This window comes from Synchiropus splendidus, chromosome 11, assembly GCF_027744825.2.
Source record: "Synchiropus splendidus isolate RoL2022-P1 chromosome 11, RoL_Sspl_1.0, whole genome shotgun sequence".
NCBI classification, from domain to species: domain Eukaryota; kingdom Metazoa; phylum Chordata; class Actinopteri; order Syngnathiformes; family Callionymidae; genus Synchiropus; species Synchiropus splendidus.
Genome location: NC_071344.1, coordinates 2,563,375 through 2,575,486, shown reverse-complemented (window position 1 = coordinate 2,575,486; position 12,112 = coordinate 2,563,375). Strand labels below are relative to the sequence as shown.

Below are 12,112 nucleotides of genomic sequence, written 5' to 3'. Positions count from 1 at the left end.
GCCGCGCGCAGGAGGAGCTCCAAAGGCGGCCGCGCTTTGGCCCGATCTTCGTCACAGGTGTCCGGTCCTCGGCCCACGATGATCCAGCTGCTGCTGCTGCTGCTGCTCCTCTGCGCCGCTGGAGCGCAGCCGCATCCTCCCGTGACCGTCAGAAACTACTACATCGCTGCAGTGGAAATTGGCTGGGACTACATTCACCTGGACGGTGGGAGCGCAGGCTCTGAGCAAAGGTAATGTTCAAGCTATTATTACACTTTTTCTTTTTCAGATTACTCAACACTTTCTCTAAATTAATACAACCTTAGAAAAAATGTTTTAGATCAAATAAAAATACGAATGAAGACGTCATGTACAAGACTCATCTACTATAACGTAAGTTATTGGTAGCAATTTTGGTAAACAAAACACTTTTTTTTTTTGATGGAACAAATCTCGAATAATTGGTGGAAAGCAAATCAGATATAATAATCTAAAATGTTTCAGATCTTAAAATTGCATTGTCGCTTATCAGAACTTCACCGACTGTGTGCAAATACTTGTCGTAAAGTTGAGTTTCTTTATTGTTTTTTTTTTTTTCTGATTCATTTCCAGAGCCAAACTCAAAGACACCGCCAAAAAGTACATCAAAGCAGTTTACAGAGAGTACACGGATTCCACCTACAGCGTCCCCAAACCCAGACCTCCCTGGGCAGGAAAGTGTTATGATAGTAACTGGCTAAATAAGTGATGAGATATGCTGAAATTTCAATGTGGGTTTTTCTCAATCTAGGTATTCAAGGTCCAGTCATCTACGCGCAGCCGAGGGACCGTGTGGTGGTCCACTTCAAAAACCTGGCCTCACAGCCGTACAGCATCAGCCCTGTTGGAGTCACCTACTGGAAACAGAGTGAAGGTACTGGACTGAAGTCACACTTCTGCTGAACACGTCTGTGAGTCAGTTGCATTCTTGTAGTAATGCTTCAGATGATGATTGGTCTCTTTATGGGGCCTGTGAAGGTAAATGTTAGGATGGAAAAAGTTGTTTTACTGGCGTCCTGGATGTTATTGGCAGAGGCGAGGTGATGGTTCAATCTATGGCACTTAGAATACACTTCACTTTATCAAAATAAATGGATTGACATGTTCTATAATAACGGGACTCATCACATTTTCACGAACAAATGACTCAGTCTGACCGGACTCTGTGTAACTCACATCTCCACCGAAGCTCCGTCAGTGAAGGGTAACTGCATGCCAAGTTTCTAAGTGACGAAACTGTTGTTTACCATGACAGTAAACACCTGTCAGTGCCATATGCCGTTTCTCAACAGTATATGTACGGGTGATAGCCTTTTTTTTTACTGTCTTAACACACCCATGTCTTTTCTGCTCTACAGTCCATTCGTATTCAGAATACGTTTCTCACATTAAGCCACACTGTTTGTGGCTTGTCATCTGTAGTGGGATAGATTTTGAAAGTAACCCACCCAACATGGAATATACTGCATGAATAAAATGTTTCCAATCGTTTTCTCAGTGTCGCATGAGCTAAAATGCTTCATTGTGACCACTGTATTTTTTTTTGTAAGTGGTGAGTAATGGCTGATTCATCATTGGTGTGCAGGAGTTGGGTATGATGACTCCACAGCAGGCCAGGAAAAGGAAGACGATGCTGTGGCCCCTGGTGGATACTATGAGTATGTTTGGGAGATTAGTCCTAATGACGGTCCAACGGCGAGCGACCCCGAGTGCCTCACCTACTCCTACTCATCCCAGGTGAATCCTGTGAGGGATGTGAACTCAGGACTCATCGGAGCGTTGCTCATCTGCAAGAAACCTGGTGAGAGTGGTCGGGAAGTTAGTTTCTGTGAACTAGACAAGAGCGGTGGATCTGGTTTGACCTGCGTTCACCTCCTTAATAACTGCTTCAGGTCCGTTGAACGAAAAAGGCGAGAGGAAAAATCCAGCCTTCGTCCTCATGTTCGCTGTGTTTGATGAGAATAAGAGCTGGTACGGTGAGGTGGGAGAAAGGAAGAGCAGGGGGAGGTATCAGAGGACGAAGAGCAAGGATGAGTATCACACCATCAACGGATACATCAACTCTACTTTGCCTGGTAACGATTCAACAATGACTGGAGCAGGCACACTCTACTCTGAGTCTGAACTGTCATTTTCTTTTGTGTTTATGCGCATGGGAATGTGTGGCTGAAGGCTTGACTATGTGCCAAGGAAAGACTAATGTGTTTTGGCATCTAATTGGACTGGGAACAGCTCCCAGAATTCACTCCATTCAGTTCCAGCATCACGCTCTGCAGGTATTTCACTTTACTGTGAGAAACTGAACAAACAATAACAGCACATGAATATATATTCTCTTTTAAAACATCACTTTCTCTAAAGTGTTACATGTATTTTTTAAGGTCCTAAATCACCGTAAGGTCACGCTGGAGATGACATCAATGAGCCTCATCACTGCCGAGATGAGACCTGCCACCGTCGGCCACTTCTCCATCAGTTGTCAGATCCACGCTCACCGCTCTGGTACCGCCTTTATTTATTGGATATCAACACCGGTGACTTGTGCTTTCAGTCATTTGCCGTTTCCATTTTAGATGGGATGCAAGCGGAATTCACTGTGGACAAATGCCCCACAGTGGCTCCCCCGCCGGGGCCGGATCGGCGCAACGCCAAGCACAGTGACTATGACTATTTCGACGTTGAGATCATGGCACCGTTTGAACCCAGATCCAGAGGTCCTCATCCCCAGAGCTGGGAGCATTTTATTGCTGCAGAAGAAATCACTTGGGATTATGCTCCTCATCTCTCCTCCTCTGACAGGTAAAGATAAGATAAACAACAGTATCGTATTCACAATCACTTCAAGCAACCTAACTGAAAAGCTTTAAATCAAATTTGGTTCCGATGACTAATGGCTGAATTCAAAATGGAATTCGATCAAAACAAATTCAACAAAAAATACGCTTCATAATTTCAACAAATTGTTCACGTAATTCTTCAGTCACAATACTCACCATTGTGGCAAAGAGAATGAGTAAAACTGGAGTCAAGTCCTTGTATCAGAAATGCTTGAGCAATAGAAATGATTCTTATTTTGATTTTGGAATGTTGAAATATTGACATGAAACATTTTGGGTTGACTGTTTTTCAGTGAGCTGCAGTCCAGGTATCTTCCATCCCGCCCTCACCACTCCAGCTACAGGTATAAAAAGGTGGCGTATGTGGAATACACCGACGCATCCTTCACTCGGAGGAAGCATCCGGCCAATACATTTTTAGGCCCACTTCTGAAGGGGAAAATCAACGATCAGCTTCGTGTAAGTCAAAGCTTCAAGTTGCTTTTTCCAAGCCAATCTCTGCGTGTGCTAGAGTTGTGTTTTGTGTGTGCAGCAGCCCTGAACATGCTCTGCTTTCTATTTTCACTCCAGATAACCTTCAAAAACCTGGCCAGTCGTCCTTACAACATCTACCCCAACAGCCTCTCCAACGTCTCTCCAATGTATCGATCTGTGAACGGTGAGGCGTTTCTCCTGAATCTTCTTACTCCTTGTTATGAGGAAAAGGGACGTCGTGATGAGTCAGTCTTCAGACATCAGAACTCCATTTACATATACAGAGGCATCGATGATGAGTCGTTTGCAGATTGAAATTGAGTGGTTTGGCTTTGTACCATGAATCTGAGAAGTCTCCATGAGCCTTTGAGGTGGTCTAAAAATGAAGTCACAGGACAAGCATGTCATGGCGAGTACAGTGAATGATTGAAGTGAGGTGGTTTGCTGCAGTATTGAAGTTAAAAAGTTCCTTCTGCTGCACAGCAACCATGGTGAGTCAACATTAGTAAACAGGCAATGACTCACAGCATGTTACATATCTGACACTAACCTTTTCCAATGTGTTTATTACTTACTGCATCTGCTTCAACCAAAAGAATAAAAGGTACTTTTATTCCTAAAAACAAATATTCCGTGTAAATGTGTTTCAAGCATTCTTTAGTTGTTTCAGTCTTCTGTGTGTGTTTGTTATCCGTGTTCACATTTTCATGATCATGTTTAATCTGCACTATTTCAACAAACAGCAGCTAAAAATGACCTGCGCTCACTGGGCATTCAGCCCAACGACACATTCGGATACATTTGGAAGCTGACCCCTGAGGACGGACCGCTGGAGGGCGACCCTCCGTGTCTGACCCAGCTGTATCAGAGCGCAGTCTCTCCAGAGGAAGACTTGGCTTCGGGGCTGGTTGGAAGTCTGCTGGTCTGCGGATACGAAGCCCTCGACCCGAGTGGAAACCTGGTAATTCACGTCGCCCTTATTGTCACGTCAAAAACCTCGCTCTCATCTGAACCTTCTGTGGGCTGCAGACCGGCGCAGATCAGGATTCCGCTCTGATATTTGGCGTCTTTGACGAAAACAAAAGTTGGTACCGTGAAGAAAACATTCCAGAATCAGCGAGGAACTCTTCCCAGATCACAGAAGCTGAATTTTACAACTCCAATGTCATATACAGTGAGTTTTCCCCTGTCTACTCTGGCAAATGACAGTTGACCTCAAACACCATTTCACGGTCTCACACTCTCACTGCCAGGTATAAACGGCCTCATGTTCCGTGGGCGTGGGTTTGTGATGTGCAAGACTGATGTGGCCTTCTGGCACGTGGCCAGCGTGGGCACCCAAAGTGACTTCCTCTCAGTCTACTTCACGGGGAACCTCTTCTTAAACCAGGGCCTTTATCACTCAGTGCTCACTCTGTTCCCAATGACTGGCATGACTGTCGCCATGGAGATGGAGCTGATGGGTATGTTTGGCTGAGCCTACTGAAACACTCGTACACGACGTCCTTTTCATTGGGTTTGTAGTGATGGATTGATGAGGCTTCATTAGACAGTGTCATGATTTTCAGAGGCCACCAGGTGGCACTGTCTGCTACAATTGTTATCGATATTAGGACTGGAACACGTAATTTAATGAAACCTCACGTCTGGAGGCCCCTGAAAATGAAGATCAACCCTGCATTACTGTTTCATGATACCTCATTGACCCATCACTACAGTCCTCCTGCCTTATAATAATTAGAGGTAATATATATTATTATATTCATAATATTCTTTTTTAAATGTAAAACGATGGTAGGGAAAAGTGTGTTTCATTCCTTTGTCGTATTCAACCGAGTGATAGGTCGATGAGGTTTCATGACACAGTACTGAAGGGTTGATGTTGTTTCATGAAACAGCGGTCTGATTTTCAGAGGCCACCAGATGGTGCTGTATGATGTTTGCGTTTGAGCAACTAATTCAGGACATCTAAGCTAAGCTAATTCAATGAAACCTCACGTCATTTCTAAATCAAGCACGTTTCATCACCCCTGCAGTACTGTTTCATGATAGCTCATAGACCCATCACCGATTCAACCTTCTGAATAAAAATCTCTTCTACTATCTGGGGGCTGACAGAAGATACTGAAAAGAAAACTTGAGATAAGAGTCGTGATTACTGCCGATACCGATATTACCGATAAGGATGTAATGCCATTATAGTGAGTAGTAATAACTCAGTAATATTTCAGCTTATTCATGATTTTATGATAATTAACTCTCTAATAATTGAACTCTGTGTATTATATGAACTCTCTGACAGTTTGATGGTCCATAGTCAAAGTACTCTTCACAGTCAGGACAGGAATGGCTGTGTGCAAAAGAAAAGAGAACTGACTGATCATTGTCTTCACCGCGTCTGGTAGGCGAGTGGGAGATCAGCGCCTTCGATGGAAGCCTCAGGAACCAAGGGATGAGTGTCTATTACGTCGTCCGAACCTGTAACAAGAGAGAAAACCCCATGGTGGACGATGATGATGACATTGAAGAAGACATCTCTGACTACATGGACCTGATTGATCAGCAGCCGAGAGGTTTTAAACCTCAGAAACTTAAAATGATGATCGAGCTGTGCAGAAAAGTTTGGGACTACCAGAATGCTACCACAGGAAGTGGTAAGGAAAGTCTTCCGGATGCAGGAAACCAAACCACAGTGTCCGAAGGACTGATTCCTCTGGATGTGTTGAAGGAGTTGGAGGAAGAAGAGAAGATGGATTCACAGAATGAAACGGAGTTCGAAGGACGTGCGAGACAGAGGAGAGAAGCAGAGGGCAATTGGACCGATGGAGAACACAAGGAAAACATGATAGTACAGGATCAGGGGAAAGTTTTGGACAATCATACGGACGGTGCGTCAGAAGACGAAAATATCAAGAGGATTGCAGAGTATAATGAAATCATCCCGGAGGGAACCAGAGCACCAAAGACAGAGATTCCTGCTGGCGAGGAGGGTGAATTTCAGGGCATGGATCTTGGTCTTGTTCCTCCGAGTCAATACCCTGAGGACCAAATGGATTACCCGCCCGGTGAGGATTACAGTTACCTCACGCTGGACAACAACGGCACACACTTTGATCTGTCTCTGGAGTACGACGACTACAGCGACGAGGTACTGTCACATCCTTTCCACTGGTTTCCACTGTTTAACTCTGAGTTTACTCCAGAGCAACATCACGTTCGATGGATTTGGAGCCGCACATATTGATGTGAGATCCGGTGGGAGTAAATTTAGCCACTACTATATCGCCGCCCAGGAGGTCACATGGGACTATGGCATCCCGAAGCCACAGCAGCTTCTAACACCAAGGTTGGAGGACCAGCACGTCTGTGTGAGAACATTCAGAAGCCTTCTTTATCACTTTCAGGGAGATGCAACGTGGGATGAGGAAGTTCCTGCCTGACTACAAGAAGGTGGTGTTTCGAGAGTACAGGGATAAGACGTTTCAAGAGCCTCTTCACAGAGGCGTGTTGGCGGAGCACCTGGGACTCATGGGGCCCTTAATCAGAGCAGAGATTGGTGATCTTCTTTACGTAAGATGCTGTGATGATCAAGCAACGTTTGCCTCTTGATGGTCTACATAACTCTTCCTTTTGCTGCAGGTGGTATTCAAGAACAACGCATCCAGACCCTTTTCCTTCCACCTACATGGAATTTATGACCACAGCCAGGGGGCCGGCTTCACTCAGAGCCTTTCTTCTTCTGCTCCGTTCGGTGTTCCTGGGGATCCGGTTCCCCCCGGACAGGCACGCACGTACGTCTGGAAGGTGTCTGAGAAACAGGGACCTTCCCAAGCAGAATTCGACTGCAAACCTGGAGCGTACTACTCCACTGTGGACAAGGTAAAGCTTGTTTCATTCCTCCTCAGTTCCTCTTATGCCATTTTATATACACGTGAACTCTTCTTTTAGCGACGATTTTCAGTTTTATGTTGCAACAAAACGGTTGATGTTTTTGTTTGTGAGCAAATCAAGATGTTTTTTGTGTTAAAATGTGAAAACAAATGCTAAATTGTCACATGACTATGCAACACATTCCGTCATACATCTATCAGTCCACACATTTTGTTTGTTTTGTGAGACACATACGTAAGCAAGATTGTGGGAAACAGCACTCATCAATACTTTTGTTATATTTGAATACAATTTGGTTTGATCTTCCAAAAATCTGCCCTCAAATTGCTGGAATAGTCGGGTCCAGCGTGTCCCCGGAACCTTCAAATAAAAGGAGGATCCTGGATCAAGTGCAGCTTATGCTGTTATGGATCAGACCCAGGGGTAGGTGATTCATAAAAACTCAGAATTTTGCAACGACAATAATAACAGTAACAATATTCAAGATCTTGGCAAAATCCATTAGAGTCAAAACAAGTGAAAAAATGAAATAGTAAATAGGAAAACCAGGACGTTTTGATAAGAAAAGGAACACAAACATGCATGAATAACCAGTGAAATCCGCTGAAGGAAACACACAAAATGAATCCTCAGATCGACAGAGACCTTTACAGAAGGCATTTGTCAAGCATGAAGTCTTGATGTGACCCAGTCCAGAGAAGACAGGAAGTGACTTCCAAAGTAAAAGCTTTCAGAAGAAGAAGAGCGGATCATTGATCGGTATCTTGCTTCAGGAGCGAGACCTTCACTCGGGGCTGATCGGCCCCTTGCTTATTTGCCGAAGCGGGACCCAGGGCCGAAGGCTGAACACCACCATCCAGGAGTTCTCCCTCCTCTTCCACTCTTTTGATGAGACGAAAAGCTGGTACTTTGAGGAGAACCTGCAGAGGCACTGCGCTCCTCCCTGTCATGCTAATCCCGAGGACCCCTGGTACCACACCAGTAACACGTTTTCAGGTACGATTTGGATCTGGCCAACTTTGATCCACAGAAACGTAAGAGACGACGCCCCCCCCTCTGTTGCTCATTGCAGCGATCAACGGCTATGTGGCGGAGACTCTCCCCGGTCTGCTGGTGGCACAGCATCAGCTAGTGAGGTGGCACCTCATGAATGTGGGGCGCGATGGAGAGTATCACGCTGTCCAGTTCCATGGCCTGCCCTTCACCGTGCACACTGAAAAGCAGCATCGTATGGGGGTCTTCAACCTCTTCCCTGGTTAGACTCACACGTGCCCCCGAACTTCTCATTTCATCGCTCAGCGTCTGTCTTTCTTCCAGGTGTGTTTGGCTCTGTGGAAATGAGACCCTCCACGGCCGGCACCTGGCTGGTGGAGTGCACTGTAGGAGACTATCAGCTGGCTGGCATGAGGGCCAAGCTCCTGGTTTATGACCCGCGTATGTTGCACTTGACCCAGTAGAGAGTGGGTGCTGCGTCTCATGGGCCTCTCTGTGTTGCCACAGGATGCAAGCAGCCCCTGGGCATGAGGTCAGGGAGGATCAATGATTCACAGATCATTGCATCAGACCACATCGGTAACACTCATGTATTGGTGCAACACTGAAACAGGACTGTTTACCTTTTTACCCCCTGCTGTGTGTTCAGGACGCTGGGAGCCGCAACTGGCCCGACTGCATCAGTCCGGATACATCAACGCCTGGATGGGCAGGAGTGCTTCCTCCTGGATTCAGGTGTGAGCTGGACACTTTGGATGGACGCCTTCACTGTCACACTGTCTACAGAGTCAAGTGGAGCTATAACAGCCGCCTGTGTTGACAGATTGACCTCCTAAAGCCCATGCTGGTGCACGGAGTGCAGACCCAGGGTGTCCGCTCCAAACTGAAGGATTACTACGTCTCACACTTCCTCGTCTCCCACAGCCTCGACCAGGAGACCTGGATGCCCTACCGGGGAAATACGAGCAGAGAGAGCAAGGTTTGTGCCGTCATCCCACACCTGGTTAGTGGCTGAGAATAAACAAACAAACCTTGCTTTGTTTCAGATCTTCTCTGGGAGCATTGACAGTTCCACGGTGAAGCAGAACCTCTTCCATCACCCCTTTGTGGCACGTTACGTCCGAATCCTCCCGCGGAACCCCAGGCCTGCGCTGCGGCTGGAGCTGCTGGGCTGTGACCTCAACAGTAAACTGCACATTTTAGACCGGAAACTACGATGACTTCCAACTGAGCCAGCCAAAAAAACAAAATCCAGTATTAGCACAGTGTACAAGTGTAGTGGAAACGCACAGCTTTCTTCATAGGCTTGTTGATGTATTTCATGAAACATTGCCGTCAGGGGTTCAGCAGAAGCCTCGTGCAAGCAAACAAAAGGAATCCCTGAAGGACTGGCCCTGCCATCATAGTTCACATGAGAGAATGATTTCGGGTTCAGTTTTTCGCCAAATGCACCGTTCATATTCCCCTCAGAAGTGCTGGTATTGAGTCACTAAAAGCCTCCCACTTCGTCCTCCATCCCTTCCTCCAGCATCTCTCTGCTTCTGGGCGCTAACAGGTGCCAGACTCCTTGGTTGTGGCAGCTGGGAGCAAAGATCTTGTTATTACAGTGGCTGCTGCATCCTGATTCATCCGCCCCTTTATCTCCACCATGAAGCACGTGTTCTTCCTCATCCTGATCGTAGTTGCCTGCTCACCCTCTGAGAGTTTGGACTCGATGGAGTCAACAGAACAACGTCATAATCCCTCATACAATGGAGATATCGGGGTTTAGAATTCAGTCCCAAATGTCGATCTTTGGACTGACTTTTCCCTTTGTTCTGGCCAGGCTGCTCCTTCCCGCTTGGCCTCCAGAAGTTATTAATTCCCGACACCGACCTCCGTGCCTCCTCGAATTATTCGTCGTTCCTGCGGCACTGGGGCTCAAACCTCGCTCGGCTCCATCTGGAGGGCAGCGTCAACGCCTGGAGGCCAAAGGTGAAGAACGTTGGATTCACTCTGATGTTTTGTTGTCACATCTACTTGCTTTTGTTAAAATGATCCCCTTCATCTCCTATCATGTCCTCTTCACTTGACTACACAGTGGAGCGCTCGCTCATTCCATCAGAGTGGTGACCTGTTAATAAAGGGCACCAGGCAGCCTTGTGATTTCCCTGGACAATGGGAATGTTTACGTGAAATTTTTAATTCCCGGAATGGAAACTGCTGGGAGACACTGGACCGGTTTAAATAACTGAACACAGTTTGGTTGCTTGCTGTAAACATCTGTAGGCTCACAACAACGTTGTTTTTCTGTAGAAATGTCAGCGAGGAATGTGTTTGTGTCTCTTTTTTGTGTGTCGTACTTCAGACCAACAACCCTCATGAGTGGCTGGAGGTGGACCTGGGGAGTGTCAAGCGCATCACGGGGGTGGTGACCCAGGGGGCCAAGTCACTGCTGACACCGATGATGGTGACAGAGTTTGCAGTCTCCGTCAGCGACGACAGACAATCCTGGAGCTCTGCCATGGAGCCCGGCTCCCAGAGAGTAAAGGTGAAGCAGCTTTACTTCAGTTTAGAAACTCACAACTCCATGTTTGTGGAGCAACGCTGTGCTGGGGGTTGTTTTCAAGCATTTTAAGGGGACATTTTGGTCCAGACTGAGCTGTTGTTTTCTGTCTCTTTTTTACTATTTTACTTTTTAATTTGGTTTTCACATATTTATCAACCACCGACTTTCCATCCATCACTTCATCTTTTTTATTTTGGTTTTTATTTTTTATTTATTTTTTTTTTTTGTTGAGTCAAATTTTTAGTCTAATATATAAACTGTTTTGATTTTTTTTTCAATACTGAAAAGTGAAAAAAGTAAAATATGTCTTCTATTTACGACTTTGTTTTTTATCAAGTTAGTTTTGTTTTATTGTTGTTGTTTTTATTTTTGTGGGGGGTGTTTGACCCAGTGCATTTTTTTATATACAACATTTACTTTGACAGAAAATATTCTCATTTATCACAGCGTTTTCATTTGTTGTAGTTAATCTTGAGTTCCAAATAAATCCTTATTTATTGATTGATTGTTATTTTGTTGTTGGTCTGTGTAAACTGCAGATTTTCCCTGGGAACAGTGACCCTGATGAGGAAGCCTACAACGTGATCGAGCCTCCACTCTTTGGCCGCTACATCCGCATCAATCCCCGAGGATGGATCAACGACATCGCTCTGCGCCTGGAGGTGCTGGGCTGCGACACACAACAGTCCTACTGAAACATGACATATTGATATACACTGGCTGAGAGTCAGGCTTCCAACCACATGGTGCGGCGCTGCTGCACTGTTGTAAATATATTACATACACTTGTTAAATAAAAAGAAAAAATCATAATGGAATCAGATGCTTCTTTTTGCCGCTGCTTTTGTCGCGTCATGGAGTGTTCGCTGGAGGACAAACCGTCTTTCTTGTCTCCCCTTTATCTTACTCCCTCCACTGTTTCCTCCTCTTATCCCTGGTCAGCAGACTCTCCTGGCAGATACTCGGAACAAACCAGACCTTATGTGAGAGCCTTTACTGGCAGCAGGAGGTGAACTTTCCAGCTTCAGAAACACCGTGAAAACACGATTGTCATGTCTTGTTATCAAGTCACTTATCAGCTCTCGGAAGCGTCCAGGCTCAGGGAGGGAATTGTTCGGAAGACTGGACAGGACGCAGCGTTGGCAGAGACGCAGTGTTGTGTTTGCCGCTTATCTTTGAGAACAATTACACTTGGGAACAAACGGGTCGACCACGGTGCCCTTGCAGCCTCCTGAGGCGTCTCTCAAGAATCTGCCCTTGGTCCCATTGCCTTTCCTGAATCAGAGAAGAAACCTTCAGCCGCAAGACCCGCTTCAGTTAGGGTCCATTTCATTCCTCCTTATTTCGTTTT

The 12,112-nt window shown here is 45.9% G+C and overlaps 1 protein-coding gene across 2 annotated transcripts; it reads left to right on the top strand.

The window, feature by feature from the left end:
• f8 (coagulation factor VIII, procoagulant component) lies at positions 1-11,571 on the top strand. Of its 2 annotated transcripts, XM_053879992.1 has the most exons (27): positions 1-230; positions 592-693; positions 771-892; positions 1,604-1,819; positions 1,911-2,093; positions 2,191-2,294; positions 2,400-2,520; positions 2,592-2,817; positions 3,149-3,314; positions 3,426-3,513; positions 4,073-4,290; positions 4,359-4,503; positions 4,583-4,792; positions 5,735-6,477; positions 6,533-6,675; positions 6,734-6,899; positions 6,969-7,208; positions 7,994-8,216; positions 8,293-8,475; positions 8,538-8,654; positions 8,721-8,792; positions 8,863-8,948; positions 9,037-9,192; positions 9,260-9,398; positions 10,039-10,187; positions 10,561-10,743; positions 11,301-11,571. In XM_053879992.1, exons 1-27 carry the CDS (start codon positions 79-81, stop codon positions 11,454-11,456), a joined length of 4,809 nt encoding a protein of 1,602 aa, XP_053735967.1. In that variant the 5' UTR covers positions 1-78; the 3' UTR covers positions 11,457-11,571. The 2 variants fall into 2 exon arrangements, with proteins under 2 accessions (XP_053735967.1, XP_053735968.1); XM_053879993.1 differs by lacking the exons at positions 1-230; positions 592-693; positions 771-892 and having other exon boundaries at positions 1,626-1,676; positions 1,756-1,819.
• Positions 11,572-12,112: the final 541 nt, after the last annotated feature.

What these genes read in the sequence shown, in the direction of transcription:
- f8 (XM_053879992.1), top strand. Translation starts at nt 79, where the DNA reads ATGATCCAGCTGCTGCTGCTGCTGCTGCTCCTCTGCGCCGCTGGAGCG. An exon ending in GATCCACGCTCACCGCTCTG is followed by an intron (nt 2,521 to 2,591) that starts GTACCGCCTTTA and finishes TTTCCATTTTAG; the next exon opens with ATGGGATGCAAGCGGAATTC. An exon ending in CACCAGTAACACGTTTTCAG is followed by an intron (nt 8,217 to 8,292) that starts GTACGATTTGGA and finishes TGCTCATTGCAG; the next exon opens with CGATCAACGGCTATGTGGCG.